Below are 22,291 nucleotides of genomic sequence, written 5' to 3'. Positions count from 1 at the left end.
ATGATGCAGTAAGAAGTGGAAATGTTATTTCTACAAGCTGACTGATGAGGAGGAAATATATTTATAAAACATGGCAAACAGAAGGAAAAACAATCTAAACAACAATGCAAGTTGACAGGACTTATTCCAAAGGTACCTATTGAATCAGAGGAAAATAGAGTCATGGAGTTTCAGATACAGAAAGGAATTTATGACTCCATCTAGTTCAACTGCCGCATTTGGCATATCTGGAAATTGAAACCCAAAATGGTTTACCTTATTGTTCAAAGTCGCACAGCTATATTTAGCGGCAATGCCAGCAGGGGATCCAGGTTTCTGAACTCTCAAATAAGTATCATTTCATTTATACTTCATGGGAGCATATGCACTGCTTAATAACAATGGCCATTTAACTGCAAATATTTACATTTTCTGTGTAGCCAGGTCACAGATACAATTTTCCTAGCATGAATATTAATCCTATGCCATCAGAAAAAGAAAACTTTATATTTCTTTAAGAACTAATTTATATTTGGGTTTATAATAGCTCCTTTCACATGTATTATCTCATTTAATTTCTAAAATTAAAGGTAGGGGTTATTTTCTTCATATTAAACATGAAGAATCTGGGGTTTCGAGAAGCAAACAAATCACTTAAGATTGAATATAATATATAATGAAAAAGCTGAAACTTGCAATCACATCTACCTGATTGGTTGAGGTGTTAGCTCCCTAGAGAGAAAAGGTCGAGTCTCCTGCACACTTAGCTATCTTTAGAATACTTAGACATTCTTTTGACACACAGTAAGTATGTGATAAAAGAAAGAAATTCTCACAGATGGTCCATAGACCACAACTGGAGAAACTGTTCAACACTAAAAAGTCAGCTTGGTTTTTTATTTCTTTGATTTTTTAAAAATTGTTTTCCCCCCAGTTTTAGTGTGATATAGTTGACAAATAATATTGTGTAAGTTTAAGTGTACAACATGATGTTTTGGTATACGGATATATACTGTAAATGATTGCCAGAACAAGATTAACACATTCATCACCTAAGATAGTTGTGATATTTGTGTGTGTGTGTGTGTCTGGTTTTATTTGTTGTTCAATTGGTTTTGTTAGCCTACACATTCTTTTTCTTTCTTTTGTGGTAAGTCCTCAAAATGTGAAATGTCCCCTAATTGAGACAATATCTCACTGGTCTTCATGTTTCAGAGTAAACATGAAACTAAAAATCTGTGGATCTAGTATAACGCTGACTGTTATTTCTAATTGAAAAAGATAAGTATTTTGAATCTTAATTTGGAAATAAAGTGTTGGACTTTGAGTAGGTGAGGGAAAAAAAAAAGCTCTGTTGTTGCTTCTTTCTCCAACTTATTGTGTACATTCGGGAAAGTCATTCAAAACTCTCTATGGAAAAATACAGTTTGTTAGCCTAATCCTAAGTACCTCAGATGAAACCTTTGCATTTGGCTTTGGAGTACATATTTGGGGCTTATGTTCACATACAGATGAGTTTGATAGATGAAGAATAACAAATACCTTAAACCCAAATAATGGAATATTATTTGGAGTCTTCATTTTCTGTTGCCCCCCCCCCCAAAGTGTTACATTTTAAAGTGAAGCATACTCATATTCATTATCATTTCCACTTTCCATTTATTTTACTATTCATGTATCATTCATTGGTTTTCCTAATTTGCTTCCAAGTGATCCCCACTGTCACTGTCTTACTTTGTCATTCATTATTTTTACTTTTAAACTCTTTAGTATTACTACGTTTGTCTTCCACTAATTTATTTATCACCTAGATGTCTTTCGAAGTTTAAATTGGGTCACGCCGTTCCTAAACTGAGCGGCTGCACAGGCCTTATGCAAAATTAAGCCCAACCCCCTTAGGAAGGACGAACCTGTCTCCCAGCCTCCCTCTCCAACCTAGCCTGCTTCCATGTGTCCACACAACCCTTTATTCCCGCAAGCTGACACTACGTCTGGACCTGGGAAAGCCACTTGTCCCCAGGCCCAGGTCCCTTTGCACATCATAGATTCAGTGTGGACTAGGTCTCACGCTTTCTTTTCCTTTCTATACTTGCCTCTTCGGCCTTCATTACCCAACTCAAGTGCTGTCTCTCTCAGGAAATCATTCTTGGCCATCCCCTTAAGTCTCATTCGTGCCTTGTTACCAGTGCCTACTTCTCTGCGTAACTCTAATAAAGCAATCTGCACATTATTAGTTCATTATTTTATCGCCTTCACTAGACTGTGATCATCTCAATGTAGAGACTGCTCTCCATTTCTGTATCTCTACTTCCTAAAATAGGCAAATAAAAGAGCAAAGGAGTTAATAAATTATAAGGAAGATCAAAGCAATGCTATCTATCACTGGAAACAATGGTTACTGGAACCTGCATTTGGCTTTGGAGTACATATTTTGGGCCTATGTTCACTTACAGATATGAGTTTGATAGATGAAAGATACAAATACCTTAAACTCAAAACTGAAGCCACACTCTGAAATCTATGGAAGGACAGATCAATTGCCCATTTACCAATGCTCATTTGATGTCAGGAAAGGATGGTCTCTATAATATTTTACATTAATATCAATCATACCATATAAGCTTGGTTTATCACCTTACTCTATCCAAGTACTCTGATTTGGATTTTATCATATTTTGCCTCTTCTAGTAGTTTCCTTATCGATCGCTCTTTCTTATCTTTGATTATTTATTACATGGTCCTTCCATCTGCAAATATGTTCATTCTTCTGTGCCTCCAAATTCGTTCCTCCCTGGCTTATAGCAACAGCAACAAAACCTCAACAAAAACAAGCCAAGAAACCAAAAAACTCTAAGGTTCTTTCTTGAACTACAGAATACCATGTAAATCCTTTAACATGGTGTAATAATCCTTCTTTATTTAAGCCCCAATCCCTTGCCATTTCCCCTTTCACACTGTTGCTCATTATGAATGTGATAATAGAATGGTCACAAACTCTGCTTTATCCAGAGACCACGGAAACCATTTGTCTTTGTGCTTACTGGTTCCTGTGCCTTAGATTCCTCTTTTCCAAGTGTTGAATGACTAATCATCCAGGTCTATGATGATTTACTTGTCCTTTCTTGTCAAGCACTATAAAATGCCTTTCTACTTAAACAGTTATACACATTTGCATAGGTTCTTGGAACTGAAAATACTGAGTAGAGAAACATACTATTTTTAAGACTTGTTTGAAATTATCCACTTGATTTTTAGAAAAGTTTAATCAATTTACATTTTTAAAGTATTTTACAGGAGTTCCAGTATCACTGCAACTTTGTACTGAATATACAGGACTTTAAAGTTCTTGCTGGACTGATAGAAGAGTAACTGTATCTGTTTATAATACTCTAGTTTTAGAAAGAAGAATAAGCATTTTAAGAAAATGTTTCAAAACTTAAAATACTTTATCAGTCATTGTCATTTCCATTTTAAAAATTATCTACTGTAAATAAAATCTCTTTATCCAAGGAGTGAGTGACAAGGTTGGAAGAAAAAAGTTAGAGCCTTACCTCATATCACAAGAAATAAGAAATTCCATATTTAGTTTGACGATGACTTTTTAAATTTTATTCTGTTATATTTTTTCATAGCCTTTTATACCCTCTATGTCCTCTACCACCTCCATCCATTCCCTTCCACCCCCATAATCACCACACTATTAAATTTTTCAAATCATAAATAATAAGAATAAAATAAAAATTCTAATTTCTACCTATAGTTTAAAATTAATATCTATCACAAGGAAAATTAAAGAAATGTTAAAATTTCACTGAAAAATATGAATAATATATTAAGTAAAAATAAGGTAGAAAATATATGCAGCAATATCACATAACCAATGTTGTTATCCCTAAAGTATAAATTACCTTTTCTAATCAATAAGAATTTTTAAAAATCTTTATAATTCCCTGAACTTGGATCCCTACCAGAAAATTAGCTGTTTTCAGTTAAAACATTTGAGTTAAGAACAAACATATTCTGAGAGTGGCTGAATAAGCCATTTTGTGAACACACAGAAAAGCAGGCATTTTTTTCTCTCTCCCAGAAAAGAGTCTATTTTGATATAAGAGAGTAGGCATTCATAGAAGATCAAGAGGATGATTTAAAGTTTGCTGTAAATTATCCACTAGTGGAGAATGAAATTTGATTGAATTATAAAACCACATTATATCAATCAAGGCAAGTCAATTCCTCCATCTTTTTCTTTTGTGAAACTTATCATCTCTTCTCTTAGGAAGCTACATCATCATAAAGTAAAACCTGTATCTTATTTCTTTAGTTTCCTGAAGAAATATATACATTCACTACAACTATTTCCAATTTTATGTATTTGGATTTTATAGATACTCCTATCTGTTTGAGCAGTGTTCCTGTGTCTGCATTTCATATTATTCAGCAGCAACTATACACATATCTGATAAATATGGGGAAAGTTTGTCCTTTGTTTATATCAGACAATGAGAATTTCTATTTCTAGTCCATGGACATTGCTACTAGGAAATGCAGTGACAAATTTAATTTTTAACTACAACATTCAATTCAAACAAGATGTGCTTTAGTATCAATCATTATTAACTTTACAGTTTATGCATTTATTTACTATATTTTTCCATCTGAATCTTAGAAAAACACTTTGAAATAATAGGTATATTGTTATTAATACCACTAGAGAGTGGAAGTAATGATGTTTAGAATCTTAAGACATTTGTCCAATATTATGTTTCTAGTAATTGTCAGGAACCCAATTTTCTGATCCTTAATATCTAGGACATTTTATTAAACTACTCTTCATATTCCTGTATTCTATTTTTCATTGTAAGGGTTTAAATGAACTTTACTTACATGTTAAATTTGGAATTCAGTGTTGTTAAATCTAAGATAATACATGAACAAGAATCAAAATTTTTTCAAATCCTACATTACTTCTTTAATTTAATAAATAAATAACATATACCATGTACCAATTTTGGGACTAGATCATTAAGACACAGGACAAATAAGTACATTTGTTGGAGAGGTCAGCTTGCCTAGAGCATTGTCCAGGCATATTGAGCTGTTCAGTACAACCCAAACCTTAATGCACATAAAAATCACCTGAGCACTCTGCTCAATGCTCATGCGGACGCAGTAGCTCCAGTACAAGTTCAGAGATTCTGTGTTTCTAACAAGCTTCCAGGTGATGTCGATGCTGGTAGTTGAGAACTGTGATTTGAGCAGCAAAGATTTACTTATATGAATGTGGATATATTTAAATGGATATTTTAACTATCTCTCATTGCTATTCTTATATTTTTAGGGGGAAAAATATGAACCAAGAGGAAATTAGGAGGGAATTTGTCAAGCATGGCAGGAACTGAGAAACAAAAGAAAAAAGGGGACACTTAGAAGAAAGTGGTCTAGGCTAAAGGGAAGATGGGAACAATAAAGAATGGGAAAATGGAAGGCACAATAAAGGCATATTCAAGGCTTCAGTTTATTTGTCAACATGGCAAGTCAGCATACTTTTTTATCACTAGCGGCCTGGGGCATGAAATTCATGCACTCAGGGTGGGGAGTCCCTCAGCCTGGCCTGCGACCTCTCACAGTCAGGAGTCCTCGGAGGATGTCTGACTGACGTGGAAGCGGGAGAGGCTCCTGACACCACCAATGTGCCCGACAGCCTTGAGCCCGGCTCTGGCTGAGCACACTGACCACCAGGGGACAGCTCCTGCATTGAGTGTCTGCCTCCTGGTGGTCAGTGCGTGTCATAGCAACCAGTTGTTCCACCATTCAGTCGGTTTGCATATTAGCCTTTTATTATATAGGATTATATTGCTCTGTTTCACATTTTGGTATACATATTTCATTTATTCAGTGAATTTCCTAAAAAACTAAACAAGCAAAAAAATTCTGTTCATATATATAAACTGGGAATTAAAAAGTACTAATATTTATGATACCAACACAATCCCATGTCTACTGTTGTTGTCTTAATTTAATTAAAAGTTAACCAAGCACATGACTCATCAAATATCTGTCTACCATCAATGACAAACCAACAGGAGTGTTTAATTATGTGTGAAAACTCAAAACTTAAAATATACTAACAAACACAAACACCACATAAAAGAATAATGAAGACAATTTGGCCAAATATATCAAATGTAAACTTGTTAAATTATGTTTTTGAAATCTGCTAAATAATTATCAGTATAAAGTAAACTTAACTTACATCTATTACATCACTGCATATTAATGTTCATAATGTTTGTAAATAAAGTATTGTAATATAGTTCCTTTAAAGTGAATTATGAATATAACTAAGTGAATTAATTCATTCACACATATAATTAATTTTTCATACTCATGAATTATTTAATATTAAATTAATAAGTATAAAGAATAAATATTAATAAAAATTTTCCTATATAGTATTAAATATAATAAAATTGCCATTTGATTAAAAAATTGCTGGTATGAATCTTTTCTTTCAATGATATAATAATTTTATATTTCAGGGTAAATGTAAATTTGGATGTGACACAGAAAAACATATAATAGATAAATATTTGTTTGGGCTTTCAATAATCCTTAATATTAATGTTAGGTTTAAACATTTCTGCCAGCTTTGTACTTCTAAATTAAACTTCTTTGAATAAATTAAAATCTTTAGGAAAAAAAGAAAGCTCACCTTATTACAAAATTGTGACTGTCAATCTCCTTTCCACATTCACTATCCAGCAGAATGCCAGAGTTTCCCACAACTGCACAGGTCTTAAATCGGCGGTTCTTCATCGGTGACACTTCAGGGAGCAGGCTATGCAGATCCTGAGAAATATTTAGTGTCCGGCGCCTGTCAAGCACATAGTGGATGACATCACCAGGCTTAAAACTGCTCTTGACCACCGAGACATCTCGTTCTGCATCTAGGAAACGAAGAATGTTCTTCCTATATTTGAAATATAAAGTTTTCTATTAATGACAACATATCAAAGAACTGGTGATATATCTTACAAAGTACCATATAATGAAATGTAAATTGGTAAACTACTAATCTTAAATTGTAAGTTGGTAATTAAAGCAACCTATTATTTAAATGGATTCTATAGGAAATAGAGTATCTGTTTTAAAAATCATTTGCACATAGTTTCTTAATGATTTTCTAGATAAACAGGGTATCTGCACCTATTTGTGGAATGGCAAAGCCCCTCATCTACCAAAATATACAGAAAAATTAGTTTAATAAATAAAATGCAATTGTCATGACTTGATTTTGCATAATTAACATTCTACTAGTGTTAATTAATGTTCTATAGTTATCTATTTTGTTTAACATTGTCTCCTTAAGGTGAACAGAAATAACATGAAATTGTTTGGACTTATACCTTAATAAACTCTATTAAAATAATTGAACCCTCCAATGAACTTATATACGTTTACCCAAATTATGTGTATATTAAAATTATTTGAAGAAGAATTAAAACTATAGCACTATATGTATATAAAAGCTTTCTTCTGAGCGCAAGGATCCAGGAAGTAATATGGGTACATTTGATGAAAAGATAAATAAAACACTGGACTCATGCATGGCAGTGATAGCTAATTGTTCCTTAGCGTTCTTTCTCCCCTTCTTCCTTTTAGTATTTGAATCCTCTAAGTTTTAATTGAGCACATAGATGGTCAACTAGAACATTTCTAAGTTTTCAAATCCCAGTGCAGCTGAGTTTGGTCATGTAGTCTGTTTTCTTAAATGGTACACGCGTGAATCATGAACATAGCTATTGGAGAGAAAAATAAATTTTCAATTTGTTTAATTAATCCACTATATTTTAAGGCCTTTTGAAAGAAAGCTTAGCCTAACCCATAACTAATGAAGAAATTAATAAAAGATGTGAGATGCCACATAAACATATATACATATGGTAAGTTTGATGATGGAAAATGAAAATATAGATACAGTAGGCTGGAAAGATAGTGACCTTGGCATGAATATAGCAAAGCTCCTGATAAAAACTGCTATCTGCAATAATTTGGGAGTCATAATCTATATGTAAAAACCTGTTAATCTTGAAGAATTGGTTTAAAAGTGTTTATATGTTGCTTGTTCCTTTGAGCAAGGCACTAAAAGATTGGCAAAGTTAGGCATGATGTAGCCAAATTGCAAGTTAAGATGGAAAGGATAATCTCTGGTAATGAACTAAAATCTAAACCATGTGAAAATCCAGTAATTGGGACCTCCCCAATGTTTCTAATACCCCAGTGAGCAAAAGATGCAACTATAAATTAGAGCCATCCTAGCAGCAAGAGGAATATTGCCTTTCCATCTAAGTATAATCATTCAAATGAGGTAAGAGTAGCTGCCATTAAATTGAGGGAACCAAAACACTGAAGAGTCCTGTTCAGAAGATATTTTGGGGTGGGTTTAATTATACCAGGAACTAACTACAAAGAGTGTAATACATTTTTGAGGGAATTATATTGCCAAAGACACTATGCACTTGGTCTACAAAGTCTGGGATTGCTTATCCTTTAACTACCAAACATATACCAGCTAGAAACAATTTGAGAAAGCTCTTTTCTAGATTGAGAATTAGATATTATTTAATAAAGTGGACTATTGCAGCTGATATACAATGCCATTATTATAACATTCAAGATATGACAGACATATTTTCCTCTAGTGCTGTTACTATTTAAGCTCCCTCAGAATCCATATACTTTGTTACAAAATATGGGTGTCCTCCCATCAATCCACCAAAAGAGCAATTCATCAAATCATACAAGAGCTAGAAGCATGACTAGCAAAGAGGGGAGAAAATAAGTCCCAATTTAATGTGCTGTATAATTAGAAAACCAGGGATTAAAAACTTTATTTTGCCAGATTTTTATAAGGGATATATATGTCTATCATCTCTCTGAAAAAGAAAATGATTTTTGAAAAAATTTTCTCAAACATTTGGAATATTAGGTGCATAAAGAGTGGAATTTGTACAGGAAAATCTGTATAAATGCACTACAATGAAAATTTAAAATTAATAGAATTATTATCAGACACTATAATAATTTATCTTAACAAAGTACAAATTATATGAGAAGAAAACACCCAATGAATTTAGCAACTGTAGGGCATAGGAATTGTAGAAAATCGAGAAGTCTTTCATTTCATTAAGTAAATATGATTCTTAACCAAAGTTAACAACTAGCACCAAGAGCTGCAACCCATTCAAACTTTTATACAGTCTTATTAGTTACAATTTATTTATTTAAGGAAAAAAAGTAATGCTTGGACATTTGTATTTCAACACAAAAATGTTCATTTCCTGTGAAAATGACAAGACTGGCTCTAAAATAAAGACTGCACGGATGTGGTCAGATCACCAAAGGAGATATTATCATTTTCCTTTGAACATAATTCGAAGGGGTTGCAGTAGATATCTGAAGATGTACTCACAAGTATGCAAGTAGAAGTGAATAGATTTCAGGTTCAGATTTGAAAGAAGACTCTTGAGAGCCTGGAAATCCCTTTCCTTGTGAAAAAAAATTAACAGCTAAATGCTTGACAGCTGATTGCAAGAGGGTGTGAGAGGGACTTTCACATAACAGAACCTTTGTCATGTGATCAAAAGCAGTAAAAATATTTTCAAGCATTAAGTCTTCTAAATTTCTGAGTATCAATGAGCATGTTTAATTTATTTATTCAGAGAAAAGTTGGTATAATAAAGTGGATTATTAGAGTTCAGAAACGTTTTTAAAAAAATCATAATGTCCTACTCTTGGAAGAAAAGAATGCTTAATGAGATATATAATTATTAAGTACAGATGATACAATTGTGTGTGTTCCTCCAATACTGATATAGCCTCAACAGTTGTGTGTGTTTTTTATTGGCAGCAGTAAAAATAGTAAAAGTATTTTCCAAGACAGAATAAAGACACCAATTCACATAGGCTAATCAAAATATGTTTGTAGGCAAAATTCAGAATGATTGCATAGTATTGTTTTTAAAACTGAAGGGGAAGGGAAAAGACCTTGAGGGTCTCTAGTTTGTTCTTTTTCTTATATCGAACCAAACTTTTAGTCAGTCTTTTTATCTGAGCTAAGATTCTTGATGAAGGATACAAGTAAGACTGAAAATAATTACTTAGCAAATAATATTTTGATTTCGATGCTTATTTTTTAAAACAATGAGGAATGTTAATTCTTTCTTTTTCTCCTTAGCAGGTTATAGGCATTTTGTTGTTGCTGTTGTTAATCCTCACCCGAGGATATTTTTCCATTGATTTTCAGAGAGAGTAAAAGGGAGGGGGAGAGACAGAGAGAAACCTTGATGTGAGAGAGAGACATGGATTGGCTGCCTCCTGCAAGAGCCCTGACTGGAGCCAGGGCTTGAGCCTGCAATCAAGGTACATGCCCTTGACTGGAATTGAACCAGGAACCCTTCAATCCTTGGGCCGACACTCTACTGAGAAGAACCAGCTAGGACTATGTTTTAGATTCTAGATGTGACAGACTATAAAATGTTCTGTGGATTTGCTAAGCCTAGTTGTTGTTTGGACTGTAGAAAAAAATAAATAAGAAAACTAGAACTTAAATACAATTAACTAAATGTCCTTGGAAGCATGAAAAACTAGTGAACTTACTTGGAACTGAAACAACCCTTTAAGTATCATCAAAGATAACTGACATATTTTGTTCAGAAGATAATTGATATGAATGAAAAGATCAGGTTAAACAAAACTACTTCAGAATGAGAGAGATGGAAAGAAAACTCAGTTTAACTTCTGGGCTCTAAAGAAACATGAACCAACAAAAGTTACTTATTAATATGCAGGCTGAACCACTACAGTAAGTCCTCATTTAATAGAGTGGATAAGTTCTTCGAAACTGTGACTTCAAGAGAGAGAAGACATATAACAAAACCAATTTTGCCATAGTCTAACTGATATATATGAGAGAAGTTCCTACAAGATATTTCTGGTCACAAAAACATCATCAAACTTCAAAATAAAAACCCAAAATATTTTAAATATTAAACACTGAAATCAATGTGAACTGTATATATATTTAAGAAAGATGAATTAAAATAAGTAAGAGAATTCTTTTCCAACACGCTTATTCCAGTTCAGGGTCACAGGCAGCTGGAGCCTATCCCAGCAGCTCAGAGTGCAAGGCGGGCACCCACCCTGGAGAGTTCACCCTTCCCGCTCAGGGCCACTCACATCCATACCCACACCCACTCAGACTGGGAAAGTGTAGACATACCATCTCGCCTAACATGCATGTATCTGCGGTGGGAGGAAACCAAAGGAGTCAAAGAAAACCCACACAGACGTGGGGAGAACATGCAAACTCCACACCAACAGTGGCCCCAACCAGGAATTGATTTTTTTTCTCATCAATGTATAATGGAATGACGTTGAATGAAACCACGTTATTCTAGGACCTGCTGTACAAATTTTCCTATAAGTAGTCAAGTTATTACCAGATATTTAAAGCTGGGGGTTGTGCTTTCTGTGTGTGACTTAACAGAACAATAACAAAAAGACTTTTTATATCTTGGGCATTTTGTGAACATAAAGTAACTTTTGAAATCCCATTAGATAAGTACACACCTAAACTCAGCAACTGTTTTAACGATGACTGAAAAAACCCAAAAATAGTTGTTTCACTTTCAGTGAGACTAAACTCTTAGTCAGAAAGGTCATTTTTGTTAGGCAACGCTGGCTTAAACTGACAGTTAAACTGACAGAAATAGATTCTACGCAGAAACTTTTCAACTGAATTTTCAACTAGAACTTCCCTTTCAACAACAGCCATCACTTCAAATAGCAGCTGCAGAGTCTCAGAGAATTAGTTTACTAAAGATTGTCTTCACTTGTGAAATGTTAACTAGGGCTAACCTATCACCAGGTGCCACTCTTTCTTCTCTGCAGCTTCCTTGTCAACAACAAACATACGTGCTATGGCAACAAAAATTTAATCCAAATGACATTGTTGACTCCATCAGCAAGTCTTGTGAGACAGATCTTACAGTTGGAATGCATCACAAGTTGAGAAGCAAATAAGGTTATGACACATACAAACCTTAAACTCCAGACAAAAATTGCTAAATCAGTTGTTACTCACATGGTTTACTAAAAAGAAAAAAATAATAATTTAAGAAGTGCCAAGTGTTTCATTATGCTTAGGAAAAGCAGAGAGAACACACAAACGTTTTTAACTCAAAAGGTTATTTCCATGAGCACGTTGCCTCAGAGTTCTAAATGAACATAACCTATAGCTTGTTCAGGCTTCTGAGCTTAAGGTCCTCTATGGTAAAAAAAAAAAAAAAAAAAAAAAAAAAAAAAAGTCCTAAAACAAACAAATAAAAAGGCAGAGTTGTCTCTAGCTGCTTAAAGAAAAGCATTTCTTGGTTTAATTTACCCCTCAGATGGCCATTTACTATTTGACCCAGCATTTGGTAATATTGGATTCATATTATCTTACATGTATTTTATTATTTTGGTGCATAGAAACTATTGTATACTTCATAAAGATACATTTAATAGTATACATTTTAGTAGTAAAATATCGTTTTCCAATTAGGCCTGGTTTTGCAGCTTGACTCTGACACTATGAAGCTGTGAGACCCAAGATGTGTTCTACTGGTCACTTCCTGAACAAAATATATGGGGACCCTTTTCTAAAGTAAACTGATGAAGGCAACAGAAAATTCTCTTTTTCCAGATAAGCACATATAAATTTGCGGTTATGTTTAGTTGCTCTGCTAGCCTTTTCTGTTTGGAAACTTTGATATATGGTAATGCTAAGAGTTGAAAGTATTTTTTTCTGACTAATTATGACATGCTTAATCTTTCCTGAAGAGTAGCTGAGCTCATACATTTCTGTACATCTATATTTGGCATTATAATTCTTCAGGTTTCTATTCAACATATGAGAAATAAGTAAAAAAGAAAGACAAGAAACAACTTAAACATGGAAAAAGCAAAGGCAAGTCACAAGTGTTGGACATAACCAAATGATATCTCAGTACAATGTTCACAGATTGACTCACATCTTAAGGGTGCCATTTCTTAGCTTACAATAATGAAGAACAAACCAGTACTAATAAAATCAAGCCTTAAACTAAGCAAATTATTTTAATTATAAAGTTAGCTGTAGGGTGAATAAACTTCCCTAAACCATGGTGAATCTCCAAAATACAATGAACCAATACATGAAACCATCTCTCTTTTGTAACTCCCCAGAGGTAGAGTTGTTTGATGAATATATATGAGTGCATACTTAATATGTTTGTGAAAGTAGCAGAGTACAGATGGGGTTGAAAGAATTAGTAATAAAAAGAAAATGTAGGGAGAAACTAAGATGGCGGCATAGATAAACACCGGGAAATTGTCGCCTCACACAACAATTGAAGAATACCGCAAGGGTCAGAGCAAACATCGTCCAGAACAACAGGAAGGCTGGCTGAGTGTAATTTCTACAACTAGAAGAAAAGAGAGGCACGCTGAGAGCCAGAGGAGCTGCGGAGGTGAGGTGCAGAGGTATGGCGGCGGCTCGCGCGCGCGCGGAAAGGGGGTGGCGCCTGAGGACGGGGCTGTCTTTTTGAATCACAAGCTCCCGACTGCTCTGAACTCCGGTTCCAGCGGGTCTCTGGGGACCCAGGGCTCATACAGGGAGAGGCTGGTCTGTCAGGCGGCAGCGGGCGAACTTGAGGGCGGTTTTCCCTCAGAGGTGCTTGCAGCCCTTACCGGGACACTGAGACACGCCGATTCCGGGCGCGGAGAATCACCATAGCTGCTTTCACCGCCCTTTGACTCCCTGAGACCCCGCCCCACCCAGGCTGCGGCAGAGGCTTTTGCATGTGAATGTACCTAACTACAGCCCAGCCAGGCAGACCCGGAACTTCCAAGAGAAGGCCCAAGGCCCCTCAGCGGCTTGCATTGCTTCACAGCTGAGCCTCTTCTTGGCTCCTGCTGTGTGGCCTCAAGCAGAGGCTGAATTAGCACCTCCTTAGATCCAGGAGCCACTGCACCCAGTGGTCAGAGGGGGACCATTCTCCCACTCCAGACACAGCTGATTCCCACAGCCAATTGGCCTGGAGGTCAATTCCTCCCAGTGATCCTACAACAACCAAGGCACCAAGAGTGCACCAAGAGTGTCTACCCCAGGTAACTGGGGAGGCTGAGCCACTGGGCCCTACAGGACACCTGGCGTGCAGGGCCACTCTATCAACACAGGGAAGCAGCCAAAATGCGGAGACAAAGAAAAAGGTCACAAATGGCAGAAACGGAGGAAAGCAAACGACTGGATATAGAGTTCAAGGCCATGTTTATAAGGTTTTTCAAGAATTTTATGGAAACCGCCGATAAATTTAATGAATCCCTCAAGGAGTATAGTGAGACCATGGAGGACATGAAAAAGGACCAACTAGAAATTAAGCATACACTGACTGAAATAAAGAATAATTTACAGAGATCCAACAGCAGACAAGAGGATCCCAAGAATCAAGTCAAAGATTTGAAATACAAAGAAACAAAAAATACCCAACCGAAAAAGAAAAAAGAAAAGAGATTCAAAAAATATGAAGATAGTGTAAGGAACCTCTGGGACAACTTCAAGCGTACCAACATCAGAATTATAGGGATACCAGAAGGAGAGAGAGGGCAAGATATTGAAAACCTTTTTGAAGAAATAATGACAGAAAACTTCCCCTACCTGGTGAAAGAAATGGACTTACAAGTCCAGGAAGCGCAGAGAACCCCAAACAAAAGGACTCCAAAGAGGACCACACCAAGACACATCATAATTAAAATGCCAAGAGCAAAAGATAAAGAGAGAATCTTAAAAGCAGCAAGAGAAAGACAGTCAGTTACCTACAAGGGAATACCCATTCGACTGTCAGCTGATTTCTCAACAGAAACCATGCAGACCAGAAGAGAGTGGCAAGAAATATTCAAAGAGATGAATAGCAAGAACCTGCAACCAAGATTACTTTATCCAGCAAAGCTATCATTCAGAATGGAAGGTCAGATAAAGAGCTTCACGGATAAGAAAAAGCTAAAGGAGTTCATCACCACCAAACCAGCATTATATGAAATGCTGAAAGGTATTCTTTAAGAAGAGGAAGAAGAAAAAGGAACTCTTACCATTTGCCACAGCATGGATGGAACTGGAGAGCGGATAAATACCACAGGATCTCACTCATTTGTGGAATATAATGAACAACATAAACTGATGAACAAGGACTGATCCAGAGACGGAGAGGCATTGATTGGACTGTCGGGCCTTGGAGGGAAGGTAGGGGAGGGTGGGGGCAAGGGGGAAAGATCAACCAAAGGACTTATATGCAAGCATATAGGCCTAACCAATGGACACGGACAACGGGGGGGGGGGGGTGAGGGGATGAGCGGGGGGTGGGGGGGGTAGAGGGTACACATATGTAATATCTTAATCAATAAAAAATATTAAAAAAAAGAAAATGTAAGGAAAATATTTTCAGTAGCTGTTTTACATTTTAATGTAAATAGATAATTTAGTAGAAATGTCACAAGAGCATTTTAAGTTTAATGAGATTTTTTTAAATGAGAAAGGTTTGTAAGCATGGCTCAATCACATAAGATAAAAAATTATTAGTTGTAATTTCTTAATCAACAACTTGAAAAAAGAATTTTGAAAACACTTATGAAATATGCCCACACCCACTCACAAACACAAAGTAATATGGTTCTACATAATGGGAGGAAAATAGAAAACTTAATTCAAAACACTGTAAAATTAGCTTCCAGTGTGACTTTAAAAAAAAAAAAGGTTAGTGAACAATAAGACATTTTTGTATTCTAAATTTTTTATTACAAGTTTCATACTGATTAATAATCACTAGTCACTACTGCTATAGGCAATTATAATTTTAATGAATTGTTTGCATTTTGTGCAATAATGGTTTTAGAAATTATTATTTCCTTGTAAAGAAATAATAGTATTCCATTGTAGGTGTGGAATAGTATTTCCTAATAATAGTATTCCATTCCACTCAGTAGTATTCCACTTTATGTGACAACTTTGTATGCATTAGTTAATATTTGCTCATTGTATTATTGTTTATTTCTTTATCTGTTAAGAACATATGAAAAGAATACTAATATTTTACACATATTATCAGGTGTTATAATTAAAAATAGACTATTATCCTAAAAATATGGATACAACCCTCATTAATTTGTAAAATTACTATAATGAACTGCTTGGGTCAGATTATGTTTAATACATTTAGTTTGAATATCTTAATAATAGCAAACTATAACTCTGTAGCCTCATGCACAACTACATTTTCATTTATCTACAGATGCTAGGAAGGCATGGCCAGTTACATTAACTGAACTATTGCCAATTAGTTATTACTTTGCTTTCTTCCATTACCTTCCTTTACCTGACCTTTCCCTTACCTAATTGTCTCCCTTCTTTTCAAATCTTTCCATTTTAAAATTCTCTTTGGAGACATCCTTACAGATCAAATATATCCTATTTATTTAGGTATTTATTATTAAATGTATTGGGGTAACATCCTAATAAAGAGGAAATATGCTAATTGACCCTCATGTCATCCCAAAGATGGTGGTGCCCACAGCCAATAAGGAGGGAATATGCTAATTGACTGCCCTGCCCTCAAAGATGACAGCACCCACAGCTAATAAGGAGGGAATATGCTAATTGACTGCCCTGCCCTCAAAGATGGCAGCACCCACAGCCACAAGATGGCAGCACCCAATCCCCTCAGCCCCCCAGCTGCCCAGGGCCGGCCCAAGGTGCAGTTAAGCCTCGGATGGCAGCTGCCCAACCGCCCAGGACCGGCCGAGGCTCAGGTAACCAGGGCCGGCCGAGTCTTGCGCTGCCGGCAATGACAGCAGCAGAGGTGTGATGGGGCGTCACCTTACCCTGATCACCGGGTTACCTCCTGCCCCTGAGGGCTCCCAGACTGTGAGAGGGGGTAGGCTAGGCTGAGGGACCCCCCCTCCAGTGCATGAATTTTCATGCACCAGGCCTCTAGTTGGTTAATAAAATTATATAGGTTTAAGTGTACAATTCTATTGCGTTGCATGTTTACCACCCAAAGTCAAATTACCTTCCTTCAGCCACCATATATTTGACCCCCTTTACTCTCTACTACCCACCTTCCCCTACCCATCTTCCTCTCTGGTAACCACCATACTGTTGTCTGTGTCTATCAGGTTTTATTTGTTTGTTTGTTTGTGTTATTTGTTCATTTGTTGCTTTCAGTTTTATATTCCACATGAGTGAAATCATATGGTCCTTGGTTTTTATTGCCTGACTTAGTATTTCGCAAGCATGAAAGATTGATCCATGTTGTTGCAAGTATTTCATCTTTTCTTATGGCTGAGTAGTATTCCACTGTATATATGTACCATGTCTTCTTTACCCAATCATTTATTGAGGGATACTTTAGTTGTTTCCAAGTTTTGGCCACCACGAATAATGCTACAAATATTTCCTTTTATAATGACCCATATTTCTCTCTTTCCAATCTACCTCGAAGAAATATGAGTCCTTACTTTGTTCTAAACTCAACCACATTTGAGTCCCACATCCTGTAGCTGTTTTTCTCATAATTATCTCATCATGTATAGGGTTTTTAAATTCAAATGTGGGTATAAAGGTCTGGGATAATGAGGAAGTTACTACGTAAGTATCATGAGAGAAGGATGCTCCATGGGTAAAAATGTCAAACTAGAGAGATTAAACAAAGAATTTATATGCATATATTTGCCTAATGTTGTCTCAAGCAAATAGTGCTTGGGTGGAACCCAGAGTTGTCAATGTTTATTTTCAAGAGTAATGAAAATCTTTACTTTTATAAGGAATCTCCTAATTTTTAATATTGGCTTTAAGTTTTTTTCTACCTGGTTGAAATAAATCTTGCATGCTGACAACATTCTACCCAAAATATACCAATTTATAATCACTGTCTCCACACTATACTTATCTTCACATTCCTGGACTCCACCTACAAATATATAACGTTCTCACTAAACTAAAATCAACCAAATATAACACCACTTGACATTGCTGTGAGTTGATTCCAGTTTCCCTTTCCAGTCACTGCCAAAGCTTTAAAACAAAGTATTCTAACATTTCCTACATTTGCCTGACCCATCTCTTTAATTAACAGACATTCTGTCAAATATATTTTAACATGAAGTGAGTGCCTTTGCTGTCATTAATTCTATGAATTGCTATCCATACTCTAAAGATGAGTATGAAAATTATTTCTTTAATTTGCTTATAATCTACAACATTCAGTATGTGGGTATGATCCAAGAAATGAGTAGGTAGAAACCCAAACAAATCAGCAGCTTACCCTTTTAAGTGCACTAACTGCGCTTAAAAAATCTGCATTACTATCCAATAAATGAATAATTAGCATTTTGTCAATACTAGAAATATCCAATGATTTTATTATGTAAAGGATGGTCATTCAGAATGACAACCTACCATCAACAAATCAGTAAACAACAAGTGCTGGTGGGAATGTGGAGAAAAAGGAACCCTAGTACACTCCTTGTGAGAATGTAGACTGGTACAACCACTATGGAAAACAGTGTGGAGTTTCCTCAAAATATTAAAAATGGGCCTGGCCAGTAAAGTTCAATGGTTAGAGCATAAGCCTGCAGACCAAAAGGTCTTGAGTTCCCCAGTCAAAGGCATGTACCTGGGTTGCAGGTTCAATCCCCTGCCCTGGTTAGCATGCCTGTGGGAGGTGACCAATCAATGTGTCTTTCACACTGATGTTTCTTTCTCCCTTGCTCCCTCCCTCCTACATTCCCTCCCTTCTACCCTTCCACTCTAAAAATCAATGAAAATATGTCCTCAGGCAGTGATTAACAGCAAATAAATTAAAATGGAACTGTCATATGACCCAGTGATCCTATTTCTAGGAATATATCCTAAGAATCCTGCAACACCAATCAGAAAGAATATTTGCACCCCTATGTTCATAGCAGCATTATTTACAACTAGAGGCCCGATGCATGAAATTTGTGCAAGAGTAGGCCTTCCTTCCCCCAGCTGCCAGCACCGGCTTTCCTCTGGCACCCGGGACCCAGGCCTCCCTTGCAGCCCTGGTTTCATCCAGAAGGTTGTCTGGAAGGACATCTGGTCTAATTACCATATTACGCTTTTATTATTATAGACTAGAGGCACAGTGCACAAAAATTTGTGCACTTGGGGGGGGGTCCCTCAGCCTACCCTGTGCCCTCTCACAGTCTGGGACCCCTAGGGGGATGACTACCTGCTGACTTAGGCCGGCTCCCAAGGGGATTGAGCCTAAGCTGGCAATCAGACATCCCTCTGGCAGCCCGGGAGCCCTTGGAGGATGTCCACTTGCCAGCGGGGAGCAGGCCTAAGCTGCAGTCGGACATCCTTAGCGCGGCTGAGGAGGTGGGAGAGGCTCCCAACACCACTGCTGTACTGGCAGCCGTCAGCCTGGCTTGTGGCTGAGCAGAGCTCCCCCTGTGGGAGTGCACTGACCACCAGGGGGCAGCTCCTGCATTGAACGTCTGCCCCCTGGTGGTCAGTGTGTGTGATAGTGACTAGTGATTCCCAGTCGTTCAGCTGTTAGGGTCAATTTGCATATTACTCTTTTATTATATAGGATAGAGGCCTGGTGCATGGGTGCGGGCCGGCAGGTTTGCCTTGAAGGGTGTCCTGGATCAGGGTGGGGGTCCTGCTGGGGTGCCTGGCCAGCCTGGGTGAGGGGCTAAGGGCCGTTTTCAGACTGGCCACACCCCCTTCAGGGTGGAGGTCCCTGCTGGAGTGCCTGGTCAGCCTCGGTGAGTGGCTAATGGCTGTTTTCAGGCTGGCCACAGCCTCTTCAGTGTGGGGGTCCCCTCTGGAGTGCCTGGCCAGCCTAGGTGAGGGGTTGATGGCTGTTTGCAGGCTGGCCAAAGCCCCTCAGTGTGGGGGTCCCCACTGGGGTGCCTGGCCAGCCTGGGTGAGGGGCTGAGGGCCATTTGCAGGCTGGCCACACCCCCTTCAGGGTGGGGGGTCTTGCTGGGGTGTCTGTCTAGTCTGGGTGAGGGGCTGATGGCTGTTTGCAGGCTGGCCAAGCCCCTCAGCGGGGACCCTCACTCCATGAGGGTGTAGCCATCTTGGGTGAGGGGCTTATGGCTGTTTGTAGGCTGGCCATGGCCCCCAGCCACCCAAGCTCTCAGTGGAGGCTGGCTGGAAACCGGTATCTGGGATTTATTTATCTACTATAATTGAAACTTTGTTGCCTTGAACAGAGGCCACAGCTGGCCAGGGCAGGCGGGAAGCTTGGCTTCCTCCATTGCCGGGGAAACCAAGCCTCCTGCTTGCTCCAGCTCTATGGCTTCCTGCTGCCATCTTGGTTGGGTTAATTTGCATATAGTTGCTCTGATTGGCTGGTGGGCATGACTTGGGGAGTAGCAGAGGGGAGATTCAGTCAATTTGCATGTTTCTCTTTTATTAGATTACATAGCTAATATCTGGAAACAGCCCAAGTACTAAGAGTAGATGAATGGACAAAAAACAAACTTGTGGTATCTTTCCACAATGGAGTACTATCTTATCTAATAAAAGAGAAATGGTAATTAGCGTACGTCCACTACCCTTCCCATTGGCTAATCAACGAGATATGCAAATTAACTGCCAGCCAAGATGGCGGCCGGCAGCCAGGCAGCTTGAAACTAATATGAGGCTTGCTTGCTTCAGTGACGGAGGAAACCAAACGTTCCCCGCCTGCCTTGCCGACCTCTGAGCTTGCAGTTTGAAACATAGTTACAAATATAGAAGCTAAACAAAACCCCAGAAACCTGTTTTCAGCTCGCCGGGATCTCAGAGCTGCAGTTGATACAGAATTTCAATTATAGAACCCAAACAAACCAGATACCTGCTTTCAGCAGCAGAGGCCTCAGAGCTGGAGCCAGAGCTAAAGCTGGCCCAGAATAAAAAAGAAAAAAGAAAAAAAGGAGCAGTTGGGAGCTTCAGTCACCCGCCAGCCTGAAAACAGCCCTCAGCCACTCACCCAGACTGGCCAGGCACCCCAGTGGTGACCCCGACCCTGAAGGGGGTGTGAGCAGCTGCAAACAGCCATCATCCCCTTATCCAGGCTGGCCAGGGACCCCAGTGGGGACCCCCACCCTGATCCAGGACACCCTTCAGGGCAAACCAGCTGGCCCCCACCCATGCACCAGGCCTCTATCCTATATAGTAAAAGGGTAATATGCCTCCCAGCACCAGGATCAGCGGAGCCGTGAGGCCTCCCAGCATCGGGATCAGCGGAGCTGAGAGGCCTCCGGGCACCGGGATCAGTGTGAAACGGGGCATTGCCCAAACACCCTGATCGTCCTGCAGCTCTGTGTGTGACAGGGGAAGGTGCCCAACCCCCTGATCAGCCCTGCTCTGTGCCTGATAGGGGGGAGCTCCCCAACCCCCTGATCGCCCTGCAGCTGTGTGACAGGGTGCAGCGCCCCAACCCCCTGATCGGCCCTGCTCTGTGTGTGACAGGGTGCGGTGCCCCAACCCACCCACCCCCCACGGGCCCTGCTCTGTGTGTGATGGGGGTAGAGCCATAACCTCCCCATCGGCCCTGCCCTGAGTGTGACAGTGGCGGCACCCCAACCCCCTGATTGGCCCTGCTCTGTGGGTGATAGAGGGCGGCGCCCCAACCCCCTGATCCACCCTGCTCTGTGCGTGACAGGGTACGGAGCCCTAACCCCCCTGATGAGCCCTACTCTGTGCGTTACAGGGGGTAGCGCCGCAACCGCCTGATTGGCCCTGCTCTGTGCGTGACAGGGGGTGGCACCGCAACCTCCTGATCCGCCCTGCTCTGTGCATGACAGGGGGCGGCGCCCCAACTCCCCAGTCGGCCCTGCTCTGAGCCCAACCAGGTGCTGCACCTAGGGATTGGGCCTACCCTCTGCCACCCGAGAGCAGGCCTAAGCCAGCAGGTGTTATCTGCCGAGGGGTCCCAGACTGCGAGAGGGCACAGGCCGGGCTGAGGGACCCCCCCTCCCCCCAGAGTGCACAAATTTTTGTGCACCGGGCCTCTAGTCTATATATATAAAAGCCTAATATACAAGTGGACTGAAGGTGGAACTGAACAACCAGTTGCTATGACATGCGCTGACCACCAGGGGGCACACACGGAACATGGCGTGCATGGGCCTCAGGGGGATGGTGGAGCAGGTGAGCAAGGGCGCTAGACCAAGGCAGGGCATCAGTCACTGTCATAGGGGCAAGCCTCTGGTGGTTACT

At 39.0% G+C, this 22,291-nt stretch overlaps 1 protein-coding gene across 1 annotated transcript in view; it reads right to left on the bottom strand.

The window, feature by feature from the left end:
* The window catches only part of ST8SIA4 (ST8 alpha-N-acetyl-neuraminide alpha-2,8-sialyltransferase 4), a 97,718-nt gene that overhangs the window by 65,846 nt on the left and 9,581 nt on the right, over positions 1-22,291 (bottom strand). Inside the window, exon 3 of the mRNA XM_059694018.1 lies at positions 6,692-6,949. Within this exon, the coding sequence (XP_059550001.1) occupies positions 6,692-6,949 (258 nt within the window). The remainder of the gene's footprint in view (positions 1-6,691; positions 6,950-22,291) is intronic.

The sequence above is a fragment of the Myotis daubentonii genome, chromosome 4 (assembly GCF_963259705.1).
Source record: "Myotis daubentonii chromosome 4, mMyoDau2.1, whole genome shotgun sequence".
In the NCBI taxonomy this organism is placed as follows: Eukaryota; Metazoa; Chordata; class Mammalia; order Chiroptera; family Vespertilionidae; genus Myotis; species Myotis daubentonii.
This window is presented reverse-complemented; position numbering and strand designations above follow the sequence as displayed.